Source organism: Arvicola amphibius, chromosome 4, assembly GCF_903992535.2.
Source record: "Arvicola amphibius chromosome 4, mArvAmp1.2, whole genome shotgun sequence".
NCBI classification, from domain to species: Eukaryota; Metazoa; Chordata; class Mammalia; order Rodentia; family Cricetidae; genus Arvicola; species Arvicola amphibius.
This window is the reverse complement of record NC_052050.1, coordinates 92,852,348-92,875,565: the sequence shown is the minus strand read 5'-3', so window position 1 is coordinate 92,875,565 and position 23,218 is coordinate 92,852,348. Positions and strand designations below refer to the sequence as shown.

Here is a 23,218-nt window from a genome sequence, read left to right as displayed (position 1 = left end):
CAGCTGGAGTTGCATACTGCCTTCAAGGACTTGGTCAGAATGTTCATGTGTAGCAGGAAGCACCTTTGGCCAGCCTCTTGCTTGGACCAAGGCCTGGATCTTGTAGTTGAGGATAATCTGTATCTTATTGTTCCTTACTACCTACTCTTCCAGGTCTTCCCTTAGTAGTCCCAAGTGGGTGGGCCTTTTGATCTCTTCCTTAGAGTGGCAGGTTGAGGGGAGAGCTCCAGGCCAGGACTTTAGGCATCTAGTTGGGATGCCCACAACCAGGCACAGAGCAAGTGACCCAGCTCCTGGCACATCTAGTATGCAGAAACCATCTTTGCAACTCATTTTTATTGTTTCTTTATAAACTTCCTCTCACATGGAGGAAATAAATTGTTATAGTCATTAGCTTATTTTTTTTTAAACTCTATGCTAACAGCAATGGAGCCAAAAGGAGGAAAAACATAAGCTACAATAGAAAGGCACTTAGAACCTGTTAAAATACTGATGTCCTGGAATGTGCAACAACAAACTGACAAGTACACTGGCCCTTCCAAGCCTGGTCTATCACTGAATCACATGCTGAGCTAATGTCACCTTCCAGTGCCCTGTTCCTCTGTTCTCAGGCTTGAGTCTCAAACCCAGTTCCCAGCCAGGGACCTAAGTAAGGCCTAGGGCCCTAACGGAGCCAAGAGGCTGCTTGGATCATGGGTAGACCCGAAGACAGGAGACCAGCTCCTTAACTTGCTCACAGCCCCTTCAAGGGGTAGAGCCAGCACGGCCAAGCCCTATCAGGGCTGGGGTCCTAAGCTCAGCAGTCGGGCAGGGCAGGTCAGGGTGCCCCTTCTGAAACAGAAGGGCAGTCTGGAAAAAAACAGGCAAGCTGCTCAGAGGAACCACAGAGCTACTAAGGACCCTACCATCCCAGCAACTCTTTTGTTCTACAGATGGGGAGAGGAGGCGCTTAGCCACTCTGTATCATAGTACAGGGGACAGCAAGAGGCCCAAGTTGGCACATCTAGCCTTCTGGAGCTGTAGAGTACAGTCCTCCAATGTCCTTGGCTTTCTAGCCCTACATCAGTGCTAGACCTTATTCTGAATAGTACAAGCCCTGGGGAGCTGGCTTGGGTAGAGCTTGTGGGCAAAAGAGGCACCACCAAGGAAAGAACTCAACTGGAAAGTCAGAGAAAACAACCTTGTCACATGTCCAGTCCACTCTCAAGCCAGCTTTTCCCTAGCTGGCAGTTGGTCCTCCAAGAGCTGCTCTTGGCTGCCTAGCCTCCCTCACACCCATAGGCTTCAGTTTGTGGTTTCTAGAAAGCTCCAGTCAGATGAATCAGTTCTTCCTGCATTCCATGACTTCGTAACCCCCAAACCTGTAGCTGCTTCCCAAGCTTGGTAGTCCACTGGTGTAGACTGCTACAGGATATCCAGGCTTCTGCAGGATAACACTGCCAGGCCAACCCAAGCTGAACTGGACCAGTGAAACGGTCCTTTTGGACCTGCCTGTACACTCCCGAGGGAAAGGCGAGTGCTCAGCTACCCCTTCTTTAGAAAGTGTTGCCAACCCTTTGGCAGTGCTGACTCAGGCAGAAGGGGGCACTGGCAGCAGGCTTCTCTGCCAAGTAAGCAGGGAAACACCTTGTCATAGCAGTAGGTAGGAAAAGGCAGCTTTTTCCTGTAGCTTGGCCTGTGTCTGTCTTGCTCTCCCTCCAGTGGGTGTGCCAGAGGGAAAGGAGTCTAAGGAATTCCCAAGCATGGGTTTATAATCACTGAGGGCTTCCCGGTTGACAAGTAGGTAAGGCAGGGAGGAATAACAACCTGCCCAGACTGCTCACGGAGAGGAATGTACCAGAGCAAGAGGCAGGACTAGGGGTCCTTGGAGGACAGGCAGAGGAAGGCCTCCCCCAAACGATGTGCTAGGGAATGGAGGCGAGTGAGGCCTTAGCATCCAAGAGCATGGCCTCCTTGGACAGCAGGTCCAAGCCAAGTCCGCACTCTGGAGCCACCAAAGACCTAGCTAGCACCATCCTTGCTACCCAGCTTGTCTGGGGCTGCAGCTTCCCAGGAAGCAGACACTTGGGCCCCTGAAACAGTAGGATATTATTGCTATTTCGCAGAATAGTTTCTGTTCGTCAGGGGATGAGCCCACAGGTAGCTGGGCTGTCACAGCTGGTAGATGGGTAGCCCAGGTTCAGTTTACCACAGCTGGTTTGAGCAGCACAGACCCTGGAGGGATGACCACCCAGCCAGGAGTTAACGCCTCTGGACTGCTGGCTGCTGAGTTGCCCGTGGACAGGTCCAGTACAGTTCCCGGTAGCAAGGGGAGTCCATCAGGGCTTGGCCGGGAGCGGCTGCGCTCCGTCCTTTCCAGAGGAGTCTTATGGTCCTCTAGGCCCAGGACCCTGGCAGGCAGTGACCCACGACCTTTCTCCCCCTCAGCCTTGCTACCAGCAGAACCACCCAGGAGAGAGACCACAGGTAGACCTAGTCCACCAGCCCCAAAGGGTGAGGGCAACAGTGGGTTCTTGGCCAGATTGAGGGGCAGAACAGAGCCTGGCAGCCCAGGGCCCATGCCCCCACCCCCACCCCCACCATTGCCACAGGCCAGAGCACTGAGGTCAAGGGGACCAGGGGCCAAGGGTAAGGGCAGGCCAGGTAGACTGGGGCCTCCAAAAAGGGCAGCAGGGTTGGGGATGATGATCTGAGCTCCACTGACATAGGAGCCACTGTCGGAAGTGGGCAGTGGTGGTTTCGGGGGTGGGCGCAGCTGTAGGAGCTCCTGCTGCTCCTGAGACACAAAGTGGCCATGGGCTTTGATGTGCTTGCGCAGTGAGCTGGGGTCTGTGTAGCGCTTGTGGCAGCCAGGCATCTTGCAGTAGTAGGGCTTGTCTACGTAGTGCGTACGGGTGTGCTTGAATCGGTCACTCGAGTTGGAATAACGCTTGTTGCAGCCCTCGTAGGGGCAGACGTAGGGCTTCTCACCTGTAGGGGTGGGCCGCATTGAGGGGTCTCAACTCTGCCAGATCTTACCACCTATCCCCTTGCCTCTCCCAGGCCCAGAGCTCCTGAAGCATTCTGACTCTGATTTGGGAGACAGTCGTTGCTCCTGGCATGAGGCTGACCCAGCTAAGGAGAGCAGCCAGAATTGCTGTACACCCTTCAGATCCCTTTGCTATAGATGCTGTGGTTGTTGTTGGGCAGAACTCGACCTTGGAGTGTGTGCCCTGGGTGAGCACTAACAGTGCTGTCTGGGCCTTTCGTGTGGCCTTGTACAGAACAGCTCACAATTTTGTTGCTGTTGTTGTTTGGTCTTGTATTTGGAGCCCTGGCTGTTCTACAACAAGCTTTGCAGATCAGGCTGAATTCAGAGATCTGTCTGCCTCCTAAGTGCTGGGATTAAAGGTATGCACCACCTTATCTGGCTTGAATCATCAAGTCACTATGCTGACCAGGACAGGAGCCACCTGTAGCCACTCAGCCTTTGAAATGAAGCTGGGCTCAGAAGGAGATGTGCTGTGAGGCTAAGACACACTAGACCTCGAGACTTTGTATGAAACGAAGGACTTCAATGTTCTGCCGTTTAGTTTTGGTCATTTTAATTTTTTGAATGGGATCTTACTGCGTTGGCTAAGGTGGCCTTGAACTCCTGAGCTTGCCGGGCAATTATGGGGCATGCCTTTGATCCCAGAACTCAGGAGCAGTGGAAAATGAGTTCTAGGATAGCCAGGACTACACAGAGAAACCCTGCAACGAAAAACCAAAACCAACCAACCAAACAAACAAAAACCCAACTCCCCCCTTCAACCTCCTCATTATTTGGGAATATAATACAGACATTCATCACCATGCCTAGGTTTGCTGACATGTTTTTATATATTGGGTTTCATAGGATACATAATTACAATTAATTTAATTTCACCTATTTCCTTTTGGTTTATTTTGTTTTTGTTTTTTGAGACATAGTTTCATTATATAATTCTTGCTGGCCTGGAACTTGCTCCATAGACCAAGTAGTCCTTGAACTCTGACTCCTAAACACTGAGATTAAAAGTTTGTGCTAGGGGCTAGAGAGAGATGGCACTGGCTGCTCTTCCAGAAGTTCTGAGTTCAATTCCCAGCAACCACATGGTGGCTCACAACCATTTGTAATGAGATCTGGCGCCCTCTTCTGGTGTGTGGGCATACATGGAGGCAGAATGTTGTATACATAAGAACTAAAAATAAAGAAAAAAGAAACCCTCCTTTAAAAAAAAAAAAAGGTTTGTGCTACCATGCCCAGCTTGCTCTTTTCAATGTACTAATTGAGTAACTTAAAATAAGGTATGTGGGTCTATGGGGCTCAGGGTACAATGAAGAGAGGCAAACCCAGTCTGCCAGTCCTAAGGTGGTGTTAGAAGATCATATCCATGTAAGGGTTTCCCCAGCAAATGGCCTTCAAGGTAACAGGAAAGCCACACCCATAACCCCAGCATTTGGGAGATGAATGCAGGAAGATTAGGAGTCCATAGCCACCCTTGGTACACAGTTAGACCCAGCCTGGGTTACATGAGACCCTGTCTCAAACAAGGGGATCCGGGCATGAACAATGCGATTTGTGGTCCCTCTTTCTGGTCTTTCACTGGCATCCCCTAACTCCTCCATGAGAAACTTACCTGTGTGGGAGCGGTTGTGGATCTTCAGGTTCTCCAGGCGGGAGAAGCTCTTGTTGCAGGTGGGGCATCGGTGTGGCTTCTCATTGGTATGAGTCCGGATGTGGATGAGCATCTTGTACCTGCTCCAGGGAGGGCCCGGAAGCACACTCAGCTCAATGGGCACCCAGCCCCTCCCTTCCTGCCCTTACCCTGCTCCCTCACCTGGCATTGAAGCCACGGCCGTGGCGGGCACAGCCCTCCCAATGGCAGCAGTACCGAGCATCCTGTTCCGGCTTGACATGGTGGTCATTGACATGGTCAACCAGGTCTTGGAGGAGCTCAAAGAGCTGGTTACACTGTAGGGCCAGGCAGGCAGGGTTCTGATCCCAAGTAGGGTGCTGGCCCAGCCCTCACCACTCTTCCCAGCTCCCAACTCACCTTGGCCCATCGACACACCAGCTGCTTTGCCAGGGGCAGCTCTGGTGAGAGGCACTTGTCCTTGGGGGGCGTGAGGAAGGAGGAAGCAGGTAAGTGCAGAGCTCCCCCAGAGCCCAGGGGCAAGAAGAACTGGAAAGAACTGGGGACACCATCCAAATAGCGAAGTGGTTGGAAATCCTAAGGAGTAAGGATAAGAGCCTGTTAGTGTACCCCACTGGCAGGCCCAGACCCACCCCACTTTGTTTTGTTTTTCAAGACAGGGTTTCTCTGTGTAGTCCTGGCTGTCACCCAGAGATCCACCTGCCTCTGTCTCCTGAGTGCTGGGATTAAAAGTGTGTGCCGCCACTGCCTCCAGACCAGACTCCTCACTTTTGCCCTCCTGTGGACAATGTTAATTTATATCACTGCAGCCAGTTGTAAGACGCCTTTAATTCCAGTACTCGGGAGGCAGAGGCTGGCAGATCTTTGTGAGTTTAAGAACAGCCTGGTCTGCAAGAGCTAGTTCCAGGATAGCTAGGACAGAGGGGGGTGGGGAGGGAGAGAGAGGGAGAGAGAGAAATGAACGAATGAATAATGATAACAGCCTAAAAGACACCCCAAGTACTAATCCAAGGCACCTGTGTGTGTAGACAACCTTGTTTGAAAATAGTCTTTTCAGCCAGGCAGTGGTGGCACACGCCTTTAATCCCAGTACTCGGAGGGCAGAGGCGGGTGGATTTCTGTGAGTTCGAGGCCAGCCTAGTCTACAAGAGCTAGTTCCAGGACAAGCTCCGAGGTTACAGAGAAACCCTGTCTCGAAAAAAAAGAAAGAAAGAAAATAAATAGTCTTTTTGGGAGTGATTAGTTAAGGTGAGATCCTACTACAGTAAGGTGACTCTAAATCTAACACCCTTTGTCTTTTTGACAAAGAGGAAGGCCTGGACAGACACACGGGGCCAGCTGAAGATGTGGTCACGACAGCTGTCGTTACCAGCTGGGGTGAATGCCAAGCATTAGGGCTCCAGAACCTAAGAGCAAGGTCTTATCACCATCTTTATTGGAGTTTCTAGAACTGAGAGATTCCTTTCTCATTCCAAACCACCCATTTGGTGGCACTTGCCAAGGAGCCCCGGGAAGCCTCTGTCTCCAGAACCTCCCACCTCCTTACCAGAGCAGTAGGCAATGGCGGCAGGTCGCCACTGCCCTGGCGCTCAGGGGACAGGGAGCTGCTGCCATTTGGGGAGTCCAGTCCAGACGGTGGTGATAAGCTGAGGTCCACCAGGGGGGCTGTGGAAAAGCGTCCATCTACCTTCTCAGGGAACTTGGGGTTCAGCAGGAAGCCTGAAGAAGATCATGTTTCAGGGAAGCTGGCTAGAGTCCTGTTGGACCAAGTCCCACTACTTTGGGATCCCTACCATCATCTTTGACTACTCTGGGAACCCAGATATCCATGAAACAGACAGGACAGTTATTGTGATGAAATCGTCATCTTGTCTGACCTTCACCAGGAGAGCTAGCTGCCAGAAACAGCGAGCACAGTGGCTCATACCTGTAATCACAACACTAAGGAAGCTGGGGCAGAAGGATCAAGAATTCAAGGCCATCCTGGGCTACCTAATGAGTTCACTGCCAGCCTGAAATACACGAGACCATCTCAACAACAAAAAGACAGAAAATTTAAAATTTCAAGTACCATCTTAAGAATGAGACTTATCTGACACATGGAATAAGTAGTATAATTGGAACCAGACCATAAGACTACCTCACTCCCAGTCATGTTTTGCCTTAGTGTTCCTTTCTGTAAAATGGGAAAATTGGGGTACGCTGACTCCTCTATCTCAAGCATGTAGTTAAACTGGTTCTCAAGTCTAGGTGAAGGTATGACAGACGAGGTGAGTACCACATGGTAGGTGGGGCACAAAGCATCTGTAAGACACATCTGCCTGGCTCTGTCCCCAGTCACCACCTAGTTCAACCAGACATGCAGTCTCAGAGTCCAAGGACAATCTTGGGCCCCCTGTTGCTGCTTTGCCCCCTCTGCCTCTTTTCCAGATCCTTCCGCAGGCCCTGGTTGGAGCTAGTTTTACATGCCCACTGAGTAAACTGGGCAGGTCTCACCCACTTATAGGATGAAGAGACAAGCATGGAGACACAGTACCTGGTGGGGGGGAGCCTGGGGAGCCAGGTGTGGGGCTATCATCCACCAGGCCCAACTCCCTATGCAAAGCATGATGCCGGACCACATCCAGAGTCCTTTCCCGCTTCTCTCTCGCCGCCCGGAGCTTGGTGATGCTCAGCTTTAGGTCAAGCGGCTCGTCCAAGGAGTGCATGGTGATGTGGAGGGTCAGAGAGGGTACCCAGCTGGTCTTTAGGCAGGAACCTGGGGAAGGACACAGGCTGTGCGGTGACACTGTAACCTTAGGTTTCTCCTTAGCTATACTGTAAAACTCGAAGCAGTAAAGGAGTAGAGACAACATCCTGAATGGTCTGACTCACGCATATTATGGAGAGTCAGCATCTAAACAGTGCAAGATTCCACTGCCACTCCCCATAGACCTTTGGGATAGGCCAAGTCTGTGGTCTCCATTTAACAGTGAGAATAAGTGTTAGAAACTGGCCCCAGTGACAGAACTCACAAGCTGGCAGAACAGCTAGGCTTGAAGCTACAACTCCCAGGAACTTACTGGCTAAGTCTCAACTGTCACTGCTGATAGAATGGGAAGCTACATTTGGGAAGCCTGCCAGTCTGAATTCAGAAACCTAAAAGCAGGCTGGGGAGCAACAAACATCCTCCAAGATGTAGGTAGCATTCCTCAGTAGCCAATGAAGCACCCGTTATGCTAGGAGTGCCTGCTGAGGGCAGGAAACTATGTCACCTCTAAGGAAAGCAGGCTGAGGGCCTGTCCCAGGCAGGCTATGCAAAGCTTGGCCGTGGGAGTGGGCCAAGGTAAGGACTGAACCTTCCAGGTAAGACAGAAGTTAGGCCTTCACAAGCCACCAGGGGGCGGCTGAGGACTGTGGCCATGCCAGCTATGCAGTCTGTCAGGACCAGCAAAGGACAGTAGATAGTACTTTTTTTTTAAAGAAAGCTGTAACAATATTCATATAACTCCATACTGTGATATTCCTCCAGTTTGTACAATTCCTGACTTCATGTCCATGGGTGGACTCAGGGTCCACTGACCTAAGAACATGGCCAGCTCTTCCACACCAAACTCACTTCATTTTTCCAGCAGCAGTCTCTCTGCCCATGAGAAACCCCCTCCTTGTTTCCCCTGCCTTTGTTCATTTTCAGATTGTCACACCTTGAAAATATGTTTACTAAACAACCATGCTATGAGGTTCTACCACTGTATTTAATAAAAAAGCGGCCATGGCCGAAGAGCCACTACCTGGGAAACACTTGGAGCAGTTTATTGAGCGTATCCTTGGGGGCTTGTGGGAGCCATGTGCAACCAGAAAAATGCCCTTACAGGGGTGAGCAAGGCAGCGGACAGCCACTGTATCCCAACCATCTCTTCTCCAGGCCAAGACTCTAGGGCAACTTCACCTGGTTCTCACTTGCATCCCAGCCCTGCACATGCTTCTTCCCATGGCCTCCCACAAGCTCCACCCCTCAGGGCAATCCCTTCCTTGGCCTGAGATACTGCTTGTGAGGACATAGCCCCAGCTCCCACTACAGAGGCTCCATGGGAGCTGGGCACTCAAGGCTGCTTTACTGGAGCACAGGAAGCCCCTCCTGACTGAAATTCGGGTCCACACTTGTCCCCACTGAAGTTGTCAGATGCACTTGTCCTCACTGACACCTTGGTGACCCTCTTAGGTAGATGGGTAGGTAACAGTGATGGGTGGTCCTGGGCCTGCTCATCCGTTCGTGTCTAGGCAAAGGCTGCCCTCTGCTTGACCTGCAGCCCATTATGTCTGTCTGTCTGTCTGTCTCTCTACCTGTTTATTTTTAGACACAGGCCCAGTCCAACCTCCCTGAAGCTGCTCTATGCTGGGAGCCTGGAAGGGGAGGAAGGAAGTAAATATTTATGCTGATTAAGAATTCAGGAGCCAGGAAGGGCTGGTGGCCTGGTCCCTCTTCTGGCCCAAGGCCACAGGCCTCCCTGCCCCCAACACCCACCGTGGAAAAAAGAAGATCACTGGCATGGCGCCTGAGCTAGAAAACCCAACTGCGGACTCCTACTCAGAGTGTCAACCGAACAGTATCCTTTGGCACCTGCTCCTGTCCTGTGTTGTCCTCCCACCAGAGGGAGCCTAGGAGGAGCCACTGGTGTGTCACCAGGTTCTGGGGACCCCCACAGAACAGTGCAGTGTTCACCTAGGACTGGAGAAGGCCCCAGCAGGAGCCCATCTCCCTGGGTGGTACATTCACTGCAGGAAAGGGGATGCCAATTAGTGCCCCCCCATTAGCTGACCCAGTCTCCAGGGACACCTCTTTACTTCCTGTCCCTGGGTTCTGCCAAGGGAGGTAGGGGGTCACTTTTGGAAGCCAGAACCCAGCCCAGGCGCCGCAGCCCCTCCTGGGAAAGGAGGAAGGAGCCGCCCCAAAGAGTCTCACAAGTTTTCCTACCCATAGGCCCCCAGGGAGTAGACGGCCTATGACCCCACTCATGCTCTGACCTTGGCCAACCTCTCCCTGTTCCCATTCCCAACCAGCACCAGCCAGTCTGAGCTCGGCGTTGCTCTTTGTTACAGAGCTAGGTGAAGGGGCAAGTGAGGGGCAGGTCCCCACTCTTCTAAAACAGCCTCTGTGGTTCAGCCCTTCCAGAGGTGGCTCTGTCAGCACCAGCCAGACTTAAATGCTTAGAACAAGGACGGTGGGGGGGGGGGTGACCCAGAAAAGGTGAAGCTGCCTCCCCAGCCATGACCCGGCTACTTGCCCTTAGAGTTCTGGAGATCAGTGGGTCTCAGGAAGCTAGTGGTTCGCAGGGGTAGGTGCCCCACCTATCTCCCAGTTCAAGGATGCAGTGTCAAGGGGCAGGGAGCACACTAGCCTGTCACTATCCCAGCCTTGCTGGGGAAACCACCAAGGCCTCAGTTTCCCTACTGGTCGGGATGGTTGAGTGCCTCACACCCTGTTCTGACTGTGCAGCTGCAATCGCTGAGCAAAGGCTGCAGCTCACAGCGCTCACTCCAGGTAGGCTGGGTACGCCCCGCAACACACCCACCTGCGTGGATCTGCAAAGGGAGCCCGCATAGAGGTGGTCGCATGACCCAGGCCCCATGAGGATCCTCCAGCTGCAAAAGGAACTAATTAGAACAGGGAGCTGAAGGAAGCGGCAGTGAGGGAGTAAGCGCAAGAGGGGGCTGGCTGAGCAGGGACCACCGGGGTGGCAGGGGTGGGGACAGTCCTCCCACAACGGGGGGGGGGGGGTCACCCTGAGGGTGGGCTGGTGCTCCCCCCCCCCGTCAGCCATACCAAGACAATGACTGCTATTGTGTGCCCGCTGCTGACCCTGCACAGACGGCCCCCAGCTGCAGCTCCTGCAGGGCATCCGGCCCCCAATAGACCTATCTGCCACCATCCCTTCCTATTGGGGAAACCGAGCTTCAAAGTCACCAAGCTAATAGAAGGGGACTGGAATCCTGCTCAGGATGACTTCTTCTTCTCTGCCCCAGAGAGGGTATTTGGTTGGCCTTGAGACAGGAGGGGTAAAGAAGGGCTACCCATGCTAGATGATAGTTCTTTTAGTCCCTGGCAAACATTAAAGGACTAGGACCTCAGCAAGGTGGGGTCTGTATCCTTGTCCACCTACCTCACAGCGGTGTGACTAATGAAGAACACGCCATTTCACCAGGGGTAGCCTTGAAATTGCTCATTTGATGAGCTATAGCAAACCCAGCCTAGAACTTGCCTCAGGCCCAAGATGCAGTCAATCATGGTGGCACATGCCTATAATACTAGCACTTGTGAGACGGAGGCCGTTAGATCAGTAAATCAAGGCTAGCTTCATGGTAAGTTCCAGGTCAGTCTGGACTAGCCCACGCGCGCGTGCGCGCGCGCACACACACACACACACAGAGGCTCTGGTGTGTGTCTCTGAGTCTGGTAACTTGGATCCTTACTTTAGCACTCCACTCTTACAGACTAGGAATCTGAAGACTGGGGGAAGTACCTACCCCAGGTTGTAATCATGGATGGCAAGACCAAAACCAAAGCCATGGTGCCTATCACAGTGACTGCCCCACTCAGTGGCTGATGGTCTAACGCCAGCATCTTTTACAGCAGGTGACAGTTCAAGCCACTTTACAGATGCAGAAAAAGGTTCAGGAAGGTGGCCTGCCCTGGGTCACAGGGTTTATCACCACTCCTGTGTGTCCTTGGACTTGCTTAGGTTGGTCACCACCTCCCGATCCAGAGGGATTCTGGAGCTAGGTGCAAAACCAGGAAAGGCAGCAGCAGGCAGTGGGTGGGGCACTGGAGGAGAAGGCAGGGTCGGGGGGCCACCAGAAGGCTGGGAGAGCCGAGGCAGCAATGCTGCCAAAGCAAACTGCCCGTAACCCCACATTCCTGGGAACCGGCTGTGCTTCCTACTCTGGCCAAGAGCTCCACCCTCCTTGGCCGTCCAGTGAGGGAGGCTGGAAGGCAATGGCAGGGACAGGACCTCTCAGGGCCCCCTTCCCAACCAAGCAGCAGGCAAGGTTCCAAACATCGGTCAGACCACATGGAGCCCCAACCCTGTTCCACTGCTTCCTGCCATGTCCCGACCCCCTCCTCCTCTTTCCTAAGGTGGGATGTAATGTTCAATGCACAGAATAGTTAGACACACAGGAGGCACTTACTAAACCCATCCTAAGTAATGCCACTGCTTAAGTCTCAAGTCTATAAGGACAGCCCCCAGGAGGACTGGCCCTCCCTATGTACCCACAAACATTAAAATCTCATTCCAGACCAGAACTTTGGCTGGCCTGTACCCCTTAGAGAGCCTTGGACCTCTACTGTCTGTAGAGTGACCACAGAGTTTGGGGGGGGGGGACACAGGGGAGAGCCCTCCTTGTCGAGCCTGACTGAGCACTAAGTGGCCCTGCAAGGAGGATGCAGTAGTCAGAGGCTTCCCCAGGCCTAGGGAAGAGACCAGAGCCACTGCACTTTCTGAAAGGGTTTGGGGTTTGCCTTCCTTGGAAACCCATGGTTAGGTGTAGCCCCCTCTGAGTCCCAAGAGGGGCACCTAGCCCACAAATACCACCTCAGAAACCCAGATGTCCTCAGACAACCAGTCCAGATCCAAACGCTTCTCTGCTAGAGGATACTGGGGACTGTCTGAGCAGCATCTGAGCACACAGTTTGCAGAGAACTTGGCTATGGCAAGTTCACAGAGCAAAGCCAGCATCCAACTATCTGGCTGTAGCCTCCTCTGGCTGGGTGGCCTCCGACAGGTCCCAGTCACTCTCTAAGCCTCCACAGGACAGTTTCCTCATTGGTAACTCAAGCACCACAATAACGATCCTAGATATACAGGGCATTCTATGGGACAAGCCTTGGCCCAGTGCCTGGCACATGGAAGATGCTAGTAACTAGGAGCCCTAGAGATTCTCACTTCTGCCCCAGGCTGGGGGTGACCCACACTGTGAATCTACCAAGGTCACCCAGAGCTGAAACAAAAGGCTGACAGGTTTGCTCCCCCTGCACCCTTCATCAGCCTCTCCCAGGGGGGCTTCCTTGTCCTGCCGCAACAGCCTCTACTTCCACATCCACTCATGCAAGCATGTGGTCCTCTGGCAGCGAGGTCTGTCCAGCCAAGGAGCCTCCAAATGTTCTAGTGGCTCTGGGCCCCCTTCTCCGGCCCCCACCGCCTGCTGCCTACCCGCCTGCAGCCACCTTTGCACAACTATGTCTGGTATTTTCCTGTCTGCCCAGCTTTTGGTGGGGGGGTATGGGGCCATGAGCAAGCCTGCACCTGGGCCTCAGCCAGAGGCAAGCCAGCCAGGCAGCCCCCACACCGCCTGCCAGGCTGGAAGGGAAGGACACAGGGCTGGGCAAGGCCACCGAAATCCCTGGGAGGGGTGGGCAGCAGGGAGTCAGACAGGGGTACACACCCAGCAAGTCAGCAAGGCCAAGAATAGGCAGAACTGCCCTTGTGGGACTGGAGATGGAGTTCCTTTGGTAGAGTACTTATCTAGCAAGCACAAGGCCCTGGGGTTCTATCCCCAGCACTGCACAGACCAGGTGTGGTGGCAAAGGCCTACAATGCCAGCATTGAGGAAGTGGAGGTAGGAAGATCGAAAGGTCTCTGTCAGCATGGGTAACATAGTGACACCCTGTCCCACAAAACAAACACCCACGGAACTGCTACACTGCTGTGTGGGGGCGGGGACAGTGTGTGTGTGTGTGTGCACTCATTGGGGTGTTCTGAGGCCAGCACAGGTCCTGGCCAGTATTTCTTAGATGAGCAGGATGTGGACAAGCAGACATACAGACACATGTGTGCACAACAGTACATAGAGGCCAGTCCTTGGCTTCAATGGCAGGTGCCACTGCTTATGAGACCAGATAGGTATGGGTGACTGATCCACAAAGGCAAGGAAACTACTTCCCAAGCCAAGCCCAGCAATGCCCATGAACACACCAGGCAGCCCATACCTGTGGCCGGCCCACTTCTCCCACTACCCTGGGCAGACACAGGCCACTGTGAACAAGCACACCTGTGAACTCAAGAGCAGGAGTGTGAAGGCGGGCTCTGGACTTTGGTCCTTCCCTCCCCACTCATTTATGCATTCCAACACCAGGCTCTCTGCTGGGGTCCAGGATAAATCAGATGGAACAAGGCCTGAAGGTCGCTCAGATACACAGGCAGTGAAACAATGTCAGGGGCACACGGCTCTGTGTGGGGGGGGGAACAACACAAATAAACCTGGGAGCTGGAGCTGGTGTTGCCTGCCTATGCTTGGGATACTGAGGCAGGAGGATTACAAATTCTGAACTATAGAATGAGTCCAAGGCCAGTGTGGGCAACACAGTACAAGCCTGTCTTAAAAAGTTATTTCGAGGCCAGCCTGGTCTACAAGAGCTAGTTCCAGGACAGTCTCCAAAGCTACAGAGAAACCCTGTCTCAAAAAGTTAAAAAAAAAAAAAAAAAGTTAAAAAAAAAAAGAAAGAAAAGAAAAAGAAAAAAAAAAAAAGGAAAAAGTCGGGCAGTAGTGGCATACACCTTTAATCCCAGCAAAGAAACACTGTCTCAAGAAACCATTAAAAAAAAAAAAAAGTTAAAAAAAAAAAAGGGATATTCCTCCCTTGGAGCCCTCCTACTCTCAGGAGTTCTTTCTCACTTTTCTTCCCTTCTCCCCCCACCCCTTGGTTTCTCGAGATAAGATTTCTCTGTAGTTTTGGAGCCTGTCCTGAAACTTGCTTTGTAGACCAGACTAGCCTCGAACTCACTAAGACCCACCTTAGTGAATCTCTGCCTCCTGAGTGCTGGGATTAAAGGTGTGCGCTACCACCAGCTGGCTCACTTTTTCTTTTTTTTCCCACTTTTTCTTAAGTCTATATTTGCTCTAAAAAGTAAAAGTGGCTGAGGGGTAGAGCTCCTGCCCATAGGAGACCCTGGGTTTAATGCTAGGACTGTAAAAAGGGAAGAAAGTCTGGGGACAAAGGGCCTCCTATGTAGCATCCTGGTTTATCCTCCCACCCTTGAATGAGGTGCTATTCTCCCCATCTTTAAGTAAACTGTCAAGGTGACAGCTTGCAAACCATGGTGAGGCTAGGATTCAGTTGGTCTTCCTGAGCCCAAGGCTGCACCACAGCACCAGAGGAGTGTCGTCCCCCAAGGCCTACAGTGACGGAAGACAGTTAAGTCTGCCTGTGATTCAGTCTAAGACAAGGCGGCAGAGGGACGGGACTGGAAGATGAGGAGCACCGAGCAGCCATGAGTGTTCTACACAAAAGAAGAGTGCAACTTCCCCTTCAGCTCAGAGCTTCCTACCCTTAGCCTTTCCTTAGAACCTTCAACTCCCTAAAAGCCTGAGGCTTGCATATCAAGTGGACAGCTACCCATACTCCCCTGCAGCTCTAAATTCCCTAACCCCCTCCTCGGCATGTCTTCCGTGACATAGCCTCTCCAGCCGCAGTCTCTGGGAGCTACCTGAACAAGGTTCACATGCTGCTGAAGGCCGGTGATTCACCAAACAGGACAATGCTAAGAGGCCTGCCATACCAGCTCTGGGTCCAAGTCTAGCTAATGCATCACTAATACCACAATGTTGCCAACCCTCAAGCATGCCAAGTGTGCCTGACCCTTGCAGGTCCTGTGTTCTGCCTTCGGCTTCAGGCATTCTCCAGGCATAAGGAGCCTCCCTCAAGAAGAAAGGCCTGAAGTGGGCAGGGACTGGGGCTCCTAGGCAGCTCCGAGCCCACTAAGGAAGAAAAAGGGATGGCCAGGACTCGGGGAGATGGCTCAGTTGATAAAATGCTTGCCATGTAAGCATACACACCCGAGTTCAGGCCTCAGAACCCATGTGACAAAGGCCAGGCATAATGGCCCATGCTTACAACACCAACATTGGGGAAGCAGACAGGCAGATCTCTGGGACCCAGCTGAGCTTAGCAGGTGACTCCCAGGGCTATCAGAGACCTAACTCAAAAAACAAGATGGACAGCTTCTGAGGAATGACACCCAAGATTAGCTTCTGGCCTCTGCACACACAACACACGCATGTACCCACAAACATGAAGACACACATACACCGACAGAAGATCATACCAGCTGACCCTTGTCCTGCTCCTGCTGACCCAGGGCCCAATCCTCTTCCCATAACGAACTGAGCAGAGTTGTGAAGTCCTTGAGATATAGGGTGGAAAAGCCAGTTATCTCTTAATTTGATGTAAGGCAAGACCCTAGGTCTTAGTTTCCCCACTGTGAAAGAATGAGGTTAGCCTTGACACCTGGGAGATGGGACACTCTGGAATATCCAGGTCTGAGCCGGGCAGTGGTGGCGCACATCTTTAATCCCAGCACTTGGGAGGCAGAGGCAGGCGGATCTCTGTGAGTTCGAGTCCAGCCTGGTCTCCAAGAGCTAGTTCCAGGACAGGCTCCAAAACCAGAGAAACCCTGTCTCGAAAAACTAACTAACTAACTAACTAACTAAATGAATGAATGAATGAATAAATAGAACATCCAGGTCTGTTTCCTTAGATGGCTCTATTGCACCTAAACTTCACTTCTCCAAGCCCTTGGTCTTGGTGGATGTTTGTTGAGTGAGTGAATTCAGTTGTGTGTCTATTATCAGGGGAGGTGGTAGGTTTCAGGGTACCTTAAGTCCTACAAATGGAAGTGTCTTCCAAGGGCAAGAGGTCTCTTCCTCATATCTGGGGCACACACTGGGATCAGGTACAGACTTGAAAAAGGGTTAGAGAGGGGAGAGATGACATTGCCATTACTGGTCAGCTGTGATGACCAAAAGGACCCAACTTCTCAGTTTCATCCCCGAGACTCCTACCCTATGCCACACCAGTAGCCGCACTGAACAATCACTGCTCTTTACCCTATGCCCTTCCTCATCTAACTTACCCTCTACAAAGCAAATCCAAAAGCCAGGGAAGCCTTCAAATCCATCCTCACTCACAAGGAAATAGTTATCAGGAGGGCCCTGCCAGACCCAACCTGATCTAAGTTCTGTGGAGATGGTCTCCATCACTCAGGAGGGAGAGGGGGACTTCAGAACAGAAGGACGAGAGGAGGAGGAGGGGTACCACAGTTGGGGCTGAGGCACTGTAAAGGCAGCGTGGGCTCTCAATGAAGAATAGTGTGGCTCAAGGGAGAACTGGCTCAGCAGGCTGGAATATGCCAGTCAGACGCAGAGGACCCTAGGAGCAGGCTTGGGAAGTAAGAGTGGAAGTGGCATTTCATGGGTCAGGGTCAGACAGTCTCAGATGCCAAGATACCTTACCCTGCTCGGTTCCACAGACCCTGGGCCCCCCAGACGCTGGATCACGTTGGGTCTGGCAGGCCTCTTCTGAGGCATTTCCTTGTGGGTGAGGATGGGTCTGAAGGCTTCCCTGGTTTCTGGGTTTGCTTTGTAGAGTGAGTAGGTAAGTTAGGCAGAAAGGAATGACTTCTGTCCTCCCCCCACACCAAGAGACCACAGGACAAGTCACCAAAGCTCCCAGAGCCTCAGTTTTTCTCCCCTTTTTACTGCTGGGATATCAAGGGGAGCATGGTGAAACCACAGAGATGCTGTCTGATGGCAGGGACTGCTCTCCCGCAGGCTCCCAGCCCAGGCTGATTCAGAAGGCTCAGCAGCCCCTGCTGGGCTCCCATCCACTCCTGGCCATGACTGGAGGAAGGCCGCAAGGGCTATGAGATGGGAGTCCCCTCTCCTAGCCATCTGTAAAGACACACACGGACCCCTTCCTGTGCTGGGTACTACCTGGCCTCTCCCGCATCCAAGACAAAGGACTTGAGGGGCCCTTGCTGCTCCCTCACCACAACAGTCCTGGCACTGTAAGATTCTCAGCCCCTTTGCCCATCCCCCACCAAGGGCATCTGGAGCAGATGGGAAGCCCCTGCTCCTGAAGCAGACTCTTTCCCACCCTCATGCCCCTCCCAGTCCAGCCACCAGCTAACTAGGGCCTCCCCCTCCTATCTGGGGGGATGGGCAATGAACAGCCACAGTCAAGGACTGTGCCTGCCCAGGCTGGAGATGCCTGGAGGAAGGTGTCCCAGCTGCAATGCCAGAAGTGTCACCCAGGTTGAACCTCTGGACTCCCAGGGGACCAACCAGCTATAAAGGAGGTTTCTAGAGGCCTTTTTAGGAAGATCTGTGAGCTCCCCTTCCGCCCCCAAGCAGGGCACAAATGGGAAGGAGAGCCAGGCCTAACCTCTCCTCTCTGTCACTCATCTCCCATGGAGAGATGGGGGGCATCTCTCTGGGAAAGATGAGCAAGAGGTCCAGGGCACCCAGCTGCCTGAGGACAAGGCCCCAGCTATATCCAGATTAGGAAACTGGCTGACATGCCCTTTCCCATAGATCCAGATGCCCGCTGGTCCTTTTCCATCCTGAGCCTCAGTTCCCTCACTTATCAAACTGGGATTCATGGGTCTGTCACAGACTTGGCAATTGCAGGTGAGGGTGCAGTCTCTGTCAAGTTGGCCAGTGGGAGGCAAGAGATATTCAGGAGGAATCAGCGTCCCATCCCCCAACAACATGGTTCCATTGCTGTGTCAACCCGACCCACCTGGGGATGTCTGCCATGTTTTATTAGCCAGAGTAGGAGGGATGGCTCTGGTAAGGTGGGAGATGTGGGGCAGTCAGGTTTTTCCCTGTAAACACCCCCCTTGACTACTAGCACCAGCAGGCACTGTCCTGTCCTGAGATCAGAGCAATGGCTCAGTCTGTCCAATCAGCAGGGGAGGTGCTTGTTAAAAATGCCCAGTACCCAACCTGGTCACACGTGGAGTAAAATTCACTAGGGTAGGGCTCAATGCAGCCACCTCAAAAACACACTGGGTCAGTAGCTGTGTCCCACAAGCCTGCTGAGGCTGCCGTCCACACGTCCAGAACGGGGACAGTCTCATGGTTCTGGTGTCCTCTGAGAGGTGAGTCCCCATATGCATGCTTGGATTCTAATTTAGTATGGGAATGCTGCACAACTCCTGAAGGAGGGTGCTTCTAAGCAGAGGGTAGAAACCCCAGATGCCCCAGAGACCCTTGCATCAGGTAAGAAAGGGTCCCTCACGCTTAGCACCTACCCACGTCAGCCACAGGGTCCCTATCATCCTTAAAAGGGGAAAGGGCCCTCCCCACTCAACACCTTGTAAGGATGGTTTCCAAATAACAACCATGAGCGAACAGAGAAGGAATTTAGGGGCAGCCCTGGGAAAGGTTTAGCCCCTCACTCTGCCCTGATTGATGGTCTATCCTTTGAAATCCATTTTTCCCACTTAGATAGAGCCCACCTCATTTTCCCCTGGGATGCAGGAACCTTTAGTGGAACCTACAGAGGGGCACATGAAGATGGCGGAATCCAGCCAGGAGCATAGTGCACACCCCCCCCCCCCCCCTTCCTTCTTTCCCAAAGAGCCCCAAATGCCTCCCAAAAAGCAGAACTGCAGGCCCCAGCCTCAACATCTGGTCCCCCAGTCACAGCTGTTACCCTCCTCCCTCATCCTGGGATAGCCCCAAACCCTGCCCAGCACTGGCACCGCCCTCTCCCCTAAGTGGGAAATTCAGATTCCAGGAGAATCCAGCTGGGGAGACGGAAATGTGCATGGGAAAATGTCGTGAGGAAAAACACACTCTTCACTCCACACCAGAGCCAGCACAGACCCTGGAACAATTTAGGTGGCCAGCGGACCCTCCCACTCCACAGGGCCAAGGCTGGGCTAGCCTTGGAGAGGAGCCTGAGATGCACAGGTGAGCTCCAGCTTCTCTCCAGGCCCCAAGGAGGAGCCCTGGTGTCCGATCTGCCCTCTCGCCCCTCACTGGTATTCCCACTAAGAAAAGAGGGCGCAGAAGAAATGGCAATGGCTACCCTTTTGCAGCTGAGCTTTTTAGAAACAAAAGCTTTGTGGGGACGAGGTTTACACGATTGTTTAAAATGAGGTTTTGGGATGTCTGTGGCATCCAATTATTCATACTGGCTCCACCCACGGATAATTGAGAGTTAGCTTTTGTTGGACGTAGCCTTTCTCCCTGCCCCCACTGACAGACCAACCTACTGTTAGGACTCAGAAAGCTCACCTTGCCTGACCCTTGGTTTTACAGATGAGGAAGCTGAAGCCTGGACAGAGAAAGAGCCGGGCTAAAGAACACCCAAAAGGTAGCGGTTGTGCTAAGATTCGAACCCAAGACACAAAAACAGGGTGTTTTGGCCAGGAGCTTTTCCCCATTCACCCTTCACACAGATTGTGCCCTGGCTCCAGCAAGTCCCCCAAAAGCCACTGACCCCAAAAGTAGTAGTGCCTGGAAGTGGGGTGACTCATTGTCTGGCTTCCCATCCCCCCCCATCTATGAGGGAGGGTTGGCAGGTGTCCCTGCATAGAGAGAGCCAAGAGCGGGAGAGTTGCCCCAGGGGGCCTGGGGCTAGGGTCACTCTGGGGCCGGAGAGCCCCAGCTGGAGGGATTTAACACCAAAGGTCAGGGGTCACAGACAGGGAAGGGCAGGCAAGCATAGGGGGTCAGGGGGTCAGCACTAATGGTAGCTCCGGAAAGAAGGTGGGGGGGGAAAGCTAAAAAAACAGGGCCGCTTCCAAGGGGTCCCCACCCACAAAACCAAAGTCTGGCACTGCCTCCTGCCTGACTGGCGGCGGCACACAGGGTCGTACTGAGCTGGGAATGGGCTGTGAAATGGGCTAGACTGGGCTCAGCAAGGGGTGTCTTAGGAGACCCCCCCAGGTGCAGCCCCTCCCCCAGTACAGGCCAGGGCCAGCTGTGAGGCCCAGCCTGAGCCCACGGGGAAGAAAAAAGGAGGCGAGAGGGAGGGCTCTGAGGTCACTAGAGAGGGATGTGTGGGCTGGGCTGAGACAGCTGTGGTACTGTGCCACCAGAGTGGAGCCTGGGGAGAGGTGGGCACGCTGAAGTGGTCACACTCCCTGAGCTAGGGGCTTCAGAAAGCTAGCAAAGATAGCAATTGTCTCCCTAGGCTCTGGTTCAGCCCCACCTTCCCTCCAGGGTGCCAGGACAGCTGGGAGGCTGCTGTGCAGGGTACCTGCCACAGAGGACCAAGGCTGAGGGCTTAACCCTGGCCCAGACGAAGACCCATGGGAGCTCAGGCACTGGTAGGGCCACTGGCTGTCCTGGCTGCCCCCTTGGTGTCAAGTATTCCCTCTAGAGCCAAGATCTTGGGCTGTGATGGCTGGGGGCCCAGGGCTCCTCCCAGCATCCCTTCCAGCTTCCCAGGCCCCAGGGCAGGGCTGGGCAACTCCCTGCAACCAGTGCTTCCCGGCCACCCTCTGGCTGGGCTGGGCGGGCCCTCCAGGATAGGCAGACAGGCAGCATGCTACCCTGCTGTGGCCTGAGTACCCTACTGGGCAGGGCACCGTGCCAAGGCGTCCAGGTGCCAGCCCGGGACTCCAGGCCCATCCCAGGGGGCCTGCGGGGAGGCACAGGAATCTTCCTGGTTGGAGGGGAATGCACCTGCCTAGCCCCCTCCTCCAGTCCCACCCTTAAGATACAATCACTCACCCTCCCCATCCTGCCAGGTCCCTCACCTGCTTCTATCCACCTTGCAGGAGTGGACCAGACGCTAGACAGTTCTCCAGCTCCCAGTGCTGAAACAAGGGACGCCCCACTCCCTGCCTTTCCCAGGGCTTGCTAAGGGCAGCAAGAAGACTTTCCCCCAGACAGGGAGGGCACCTTCCAAACCACCTGGGCGCACCGGTGAGCAAAGGCGGCTGCCTGATGCCCTTTACAACTTCATGCCCAGGCTCCGGGTGCCCCCTCTCACCTCACAGCGCACCCCCACCGAGACCGCCCAACTTCCCCACTGAAGTTTGCGCCCGCCCCGGGCCGGGCCGCAGTTCGGCTCGGCCTCCAGACAGAAGGAGGGAAGGGAGGAGAAAAGACGGAGATCGAAGGACCCAGCCAGGGAGCGAGCGAGGGAGGGAGCGCGCAAACCAGCGAGCGCAGGGGCCTCAGCGAGGGCTCACAATGGCCCGGGGCGAGGCGTGGACGCGCGAGGGGAGACGACCCTCGGGTCCCGCGGCCCCTTCACGGTAGGCAAGTCCCCAGCCGGGTCCGCGTCCTCCCGGCGCGACGCCCGGGGGCTTCCTACCTCGGCGGCCGGGCTGACTGGCTCCGGCTGCGGGTTCCGGCGGTCGGGGGACAGCGGGGGACGGGCGAGGGGGAGGGCCGGGGCGGGCGGGGGCCCGGGCGCGAGGCTCACGGGGCGCGGGCTCCCCTGGCGCGGCCGCCCGGCGCCCGGCCGCTCCGCCACATCTGCAGCTCGGGGCAGGGAAGGTGGCCGCGGCGGCCGGGCCGTGCGGGGATGTCTTTGCGAGGGAGGGAGGAGAGAGGAGGAGGGAGGGGGCGGGAGGAGGGACCGTCGGCCGTGGAGGAGGGCGAGGAGGAGGGGCGCGGGGGGCGGCCTCCCTCCCTCCCTCGCGGCTCACTCGCTCCCGCCCTCCCTGCAAACCCCTCTCGCCACCGCGGCCCCAGGCCCGGGGCGCCAGCTGCCAGGCGGAGCGTGCGCGTCGGGGGGGAGGGGGCGGCCGGCTGGGCCGGGGGAGGGGAGGAAGGGCGGACAGCAGCGGGAGCGGACACCGGGAGGGAGGGAGGGAGGGAGCACCGCCGAGGCCGAGGCGCGCGTCCTCCTCGACCCCCCCCCGCCCGCCGAGGTCCCGCCCCCGGCCCGAGGGCAGCGCTAGGACACGGCCGGGAGGTGGCCTAGGAGGTGGGGGGACGGGGTAGGGTGGGGGAGACGAGATATCCCGCCCCTGGGGAAGCCTGGGAGAGGGGCGGGCGCGCCGGCCTGGAGGAAAAGCCCCAAGGACCGGGAAGATGGAGGAGGCGGCTGCGGCAGAGGGGCGGGGACCCTCGCCTCCTCCTGTGGGGTCACCTTGGCCAGGGCCCCGCAGCCCTGGGCAGCCGGGAAGGCGGTAGGAATGCCTCTCTCAGACGGCCCTGATTTCCCCGCCCAACCCAGTTCCAGGAAAGCTCGGGCAGAGGCCTTTTCTGATTCTGACAGGTTCGAGGCCACGCTCCGCACTTCCAGCTTTGCCTTGTCTTCAACCTCAGTTCCCCTCATGATGAAATAAGCGCAAGGCCTGGCTGCAACCAATGCAGGATTCCGGTATCTTGGTGACAACAGCCGGGACAATTGGGTCCCCCAGCCTGAGCGCCGCAGGGGTCACCGCACTTGGGATCAGTAAGTTCAATGAGCTGGTCACTGAGAAGGTGGATGCAAGTCAGTGGAAGACGCTTCACACGGCAACTAAGCTGTTTTCCACCTTTTCCTGGGAAGCTCGGGCTTGCGTTCTTTAGTGTTTTCTTTGGGCGATTCCTGAGTCCGCGCCAAGTATCTTCTTACCTGTCTTCTGTCTGATGACAAATCTGGGTTCAATAAGACAGCCCTCCTGATCCGAAGCAGGACTTGAGCATAGGAAACAAAAAGGCACTTCAGATCAGCATCCCCAGTAGGTGAAGTACTGACTCCGGTTTGGAATTCTGTTTAACTCGGGCATTTGATGCCGCGGTCTGCACCAGAGCCAACATCAAGACGTGGGTCTTGATCACAGGGCATC

General features: G+C 54.6%; 1 protein-coding gene across 3 annotated transcripts; it reads right to left on the bottom strand.

The window, feature by feature from the left end:
- Positions 1-319: 319 nt before the first annotated feature.
- On the bottom strand, positions 320-21,785 carry Glis2 (GLIS family zinc finger 2). Of its 3 annotated transcripts, XM_038328696.1 has the most exons (7): positions 21,751-21,785; positions 7,195-7,416; positions 6,205-6,377; positions 5,058-5,234; positions 4,842-4,975; positions 4,641-4,759; positions 320-2,970 (listed from the first exon to the last, which is right to left on the bottom strand). In XM_038328696.1, the coding sequence occupies exons 2-7, from the start codon at positions 7,364-7,366 to the stop codon at positions 2,180-2,182; spliced, it is 1,566 nt and encodes a 521-aa protein (XP_038184624.1). In that variant the 5' UTR covers positions 7,367-7,416; positions 21,751-21,785; the 3' UTR covers positions 320-2,179. The 3 variants fall into 3 exon arrangements, with proteins under 3 accessions (XP_038184624.1, XP_038184623.1, XP_038184622.1); XM_038328695.1 differs by lacking the exon at positions 21,751-21,785 and having other exon boundaries at positions 4,896-4,975; positions 7,195-7,839; XM_038328694.1 differs by lacking the exon at positions 21,751-21,785 and having other exon boundaries at positions 7,195-7,836.
- Between the last annotated feature and the right edge of the window lie 1,433 nt (positions 21,786-23,218).

What these genes read in the sequence shown, in the direction of transcription:
- Glis2 (XM_038328694.1), bottom strand. Translation starts at nt 7,513, where the DNA reads ATGTTGTCTCTACTCCTTTACTGCTTCGAGTTTTACAGTATAGCTAAG. An exon ending in TGGTGTGTCGATGGGCCAAG is followed by an intron (nt 4,976 to 5,057) that starts GTGAGTTGGGAG and finishes CTGGCCCTACAG; the next exon opens with TGTAACCAGCTCTTTGAGCT. An exon ending in CCACAACCGCTCCCACACAG is followed by an intron (nt 2,971 to 4,640) that starts GTAAGTTTCTCA and finishes CCACCCCTACAG; the next exon opens with GTGAGAAGCCCTACGTCTGC.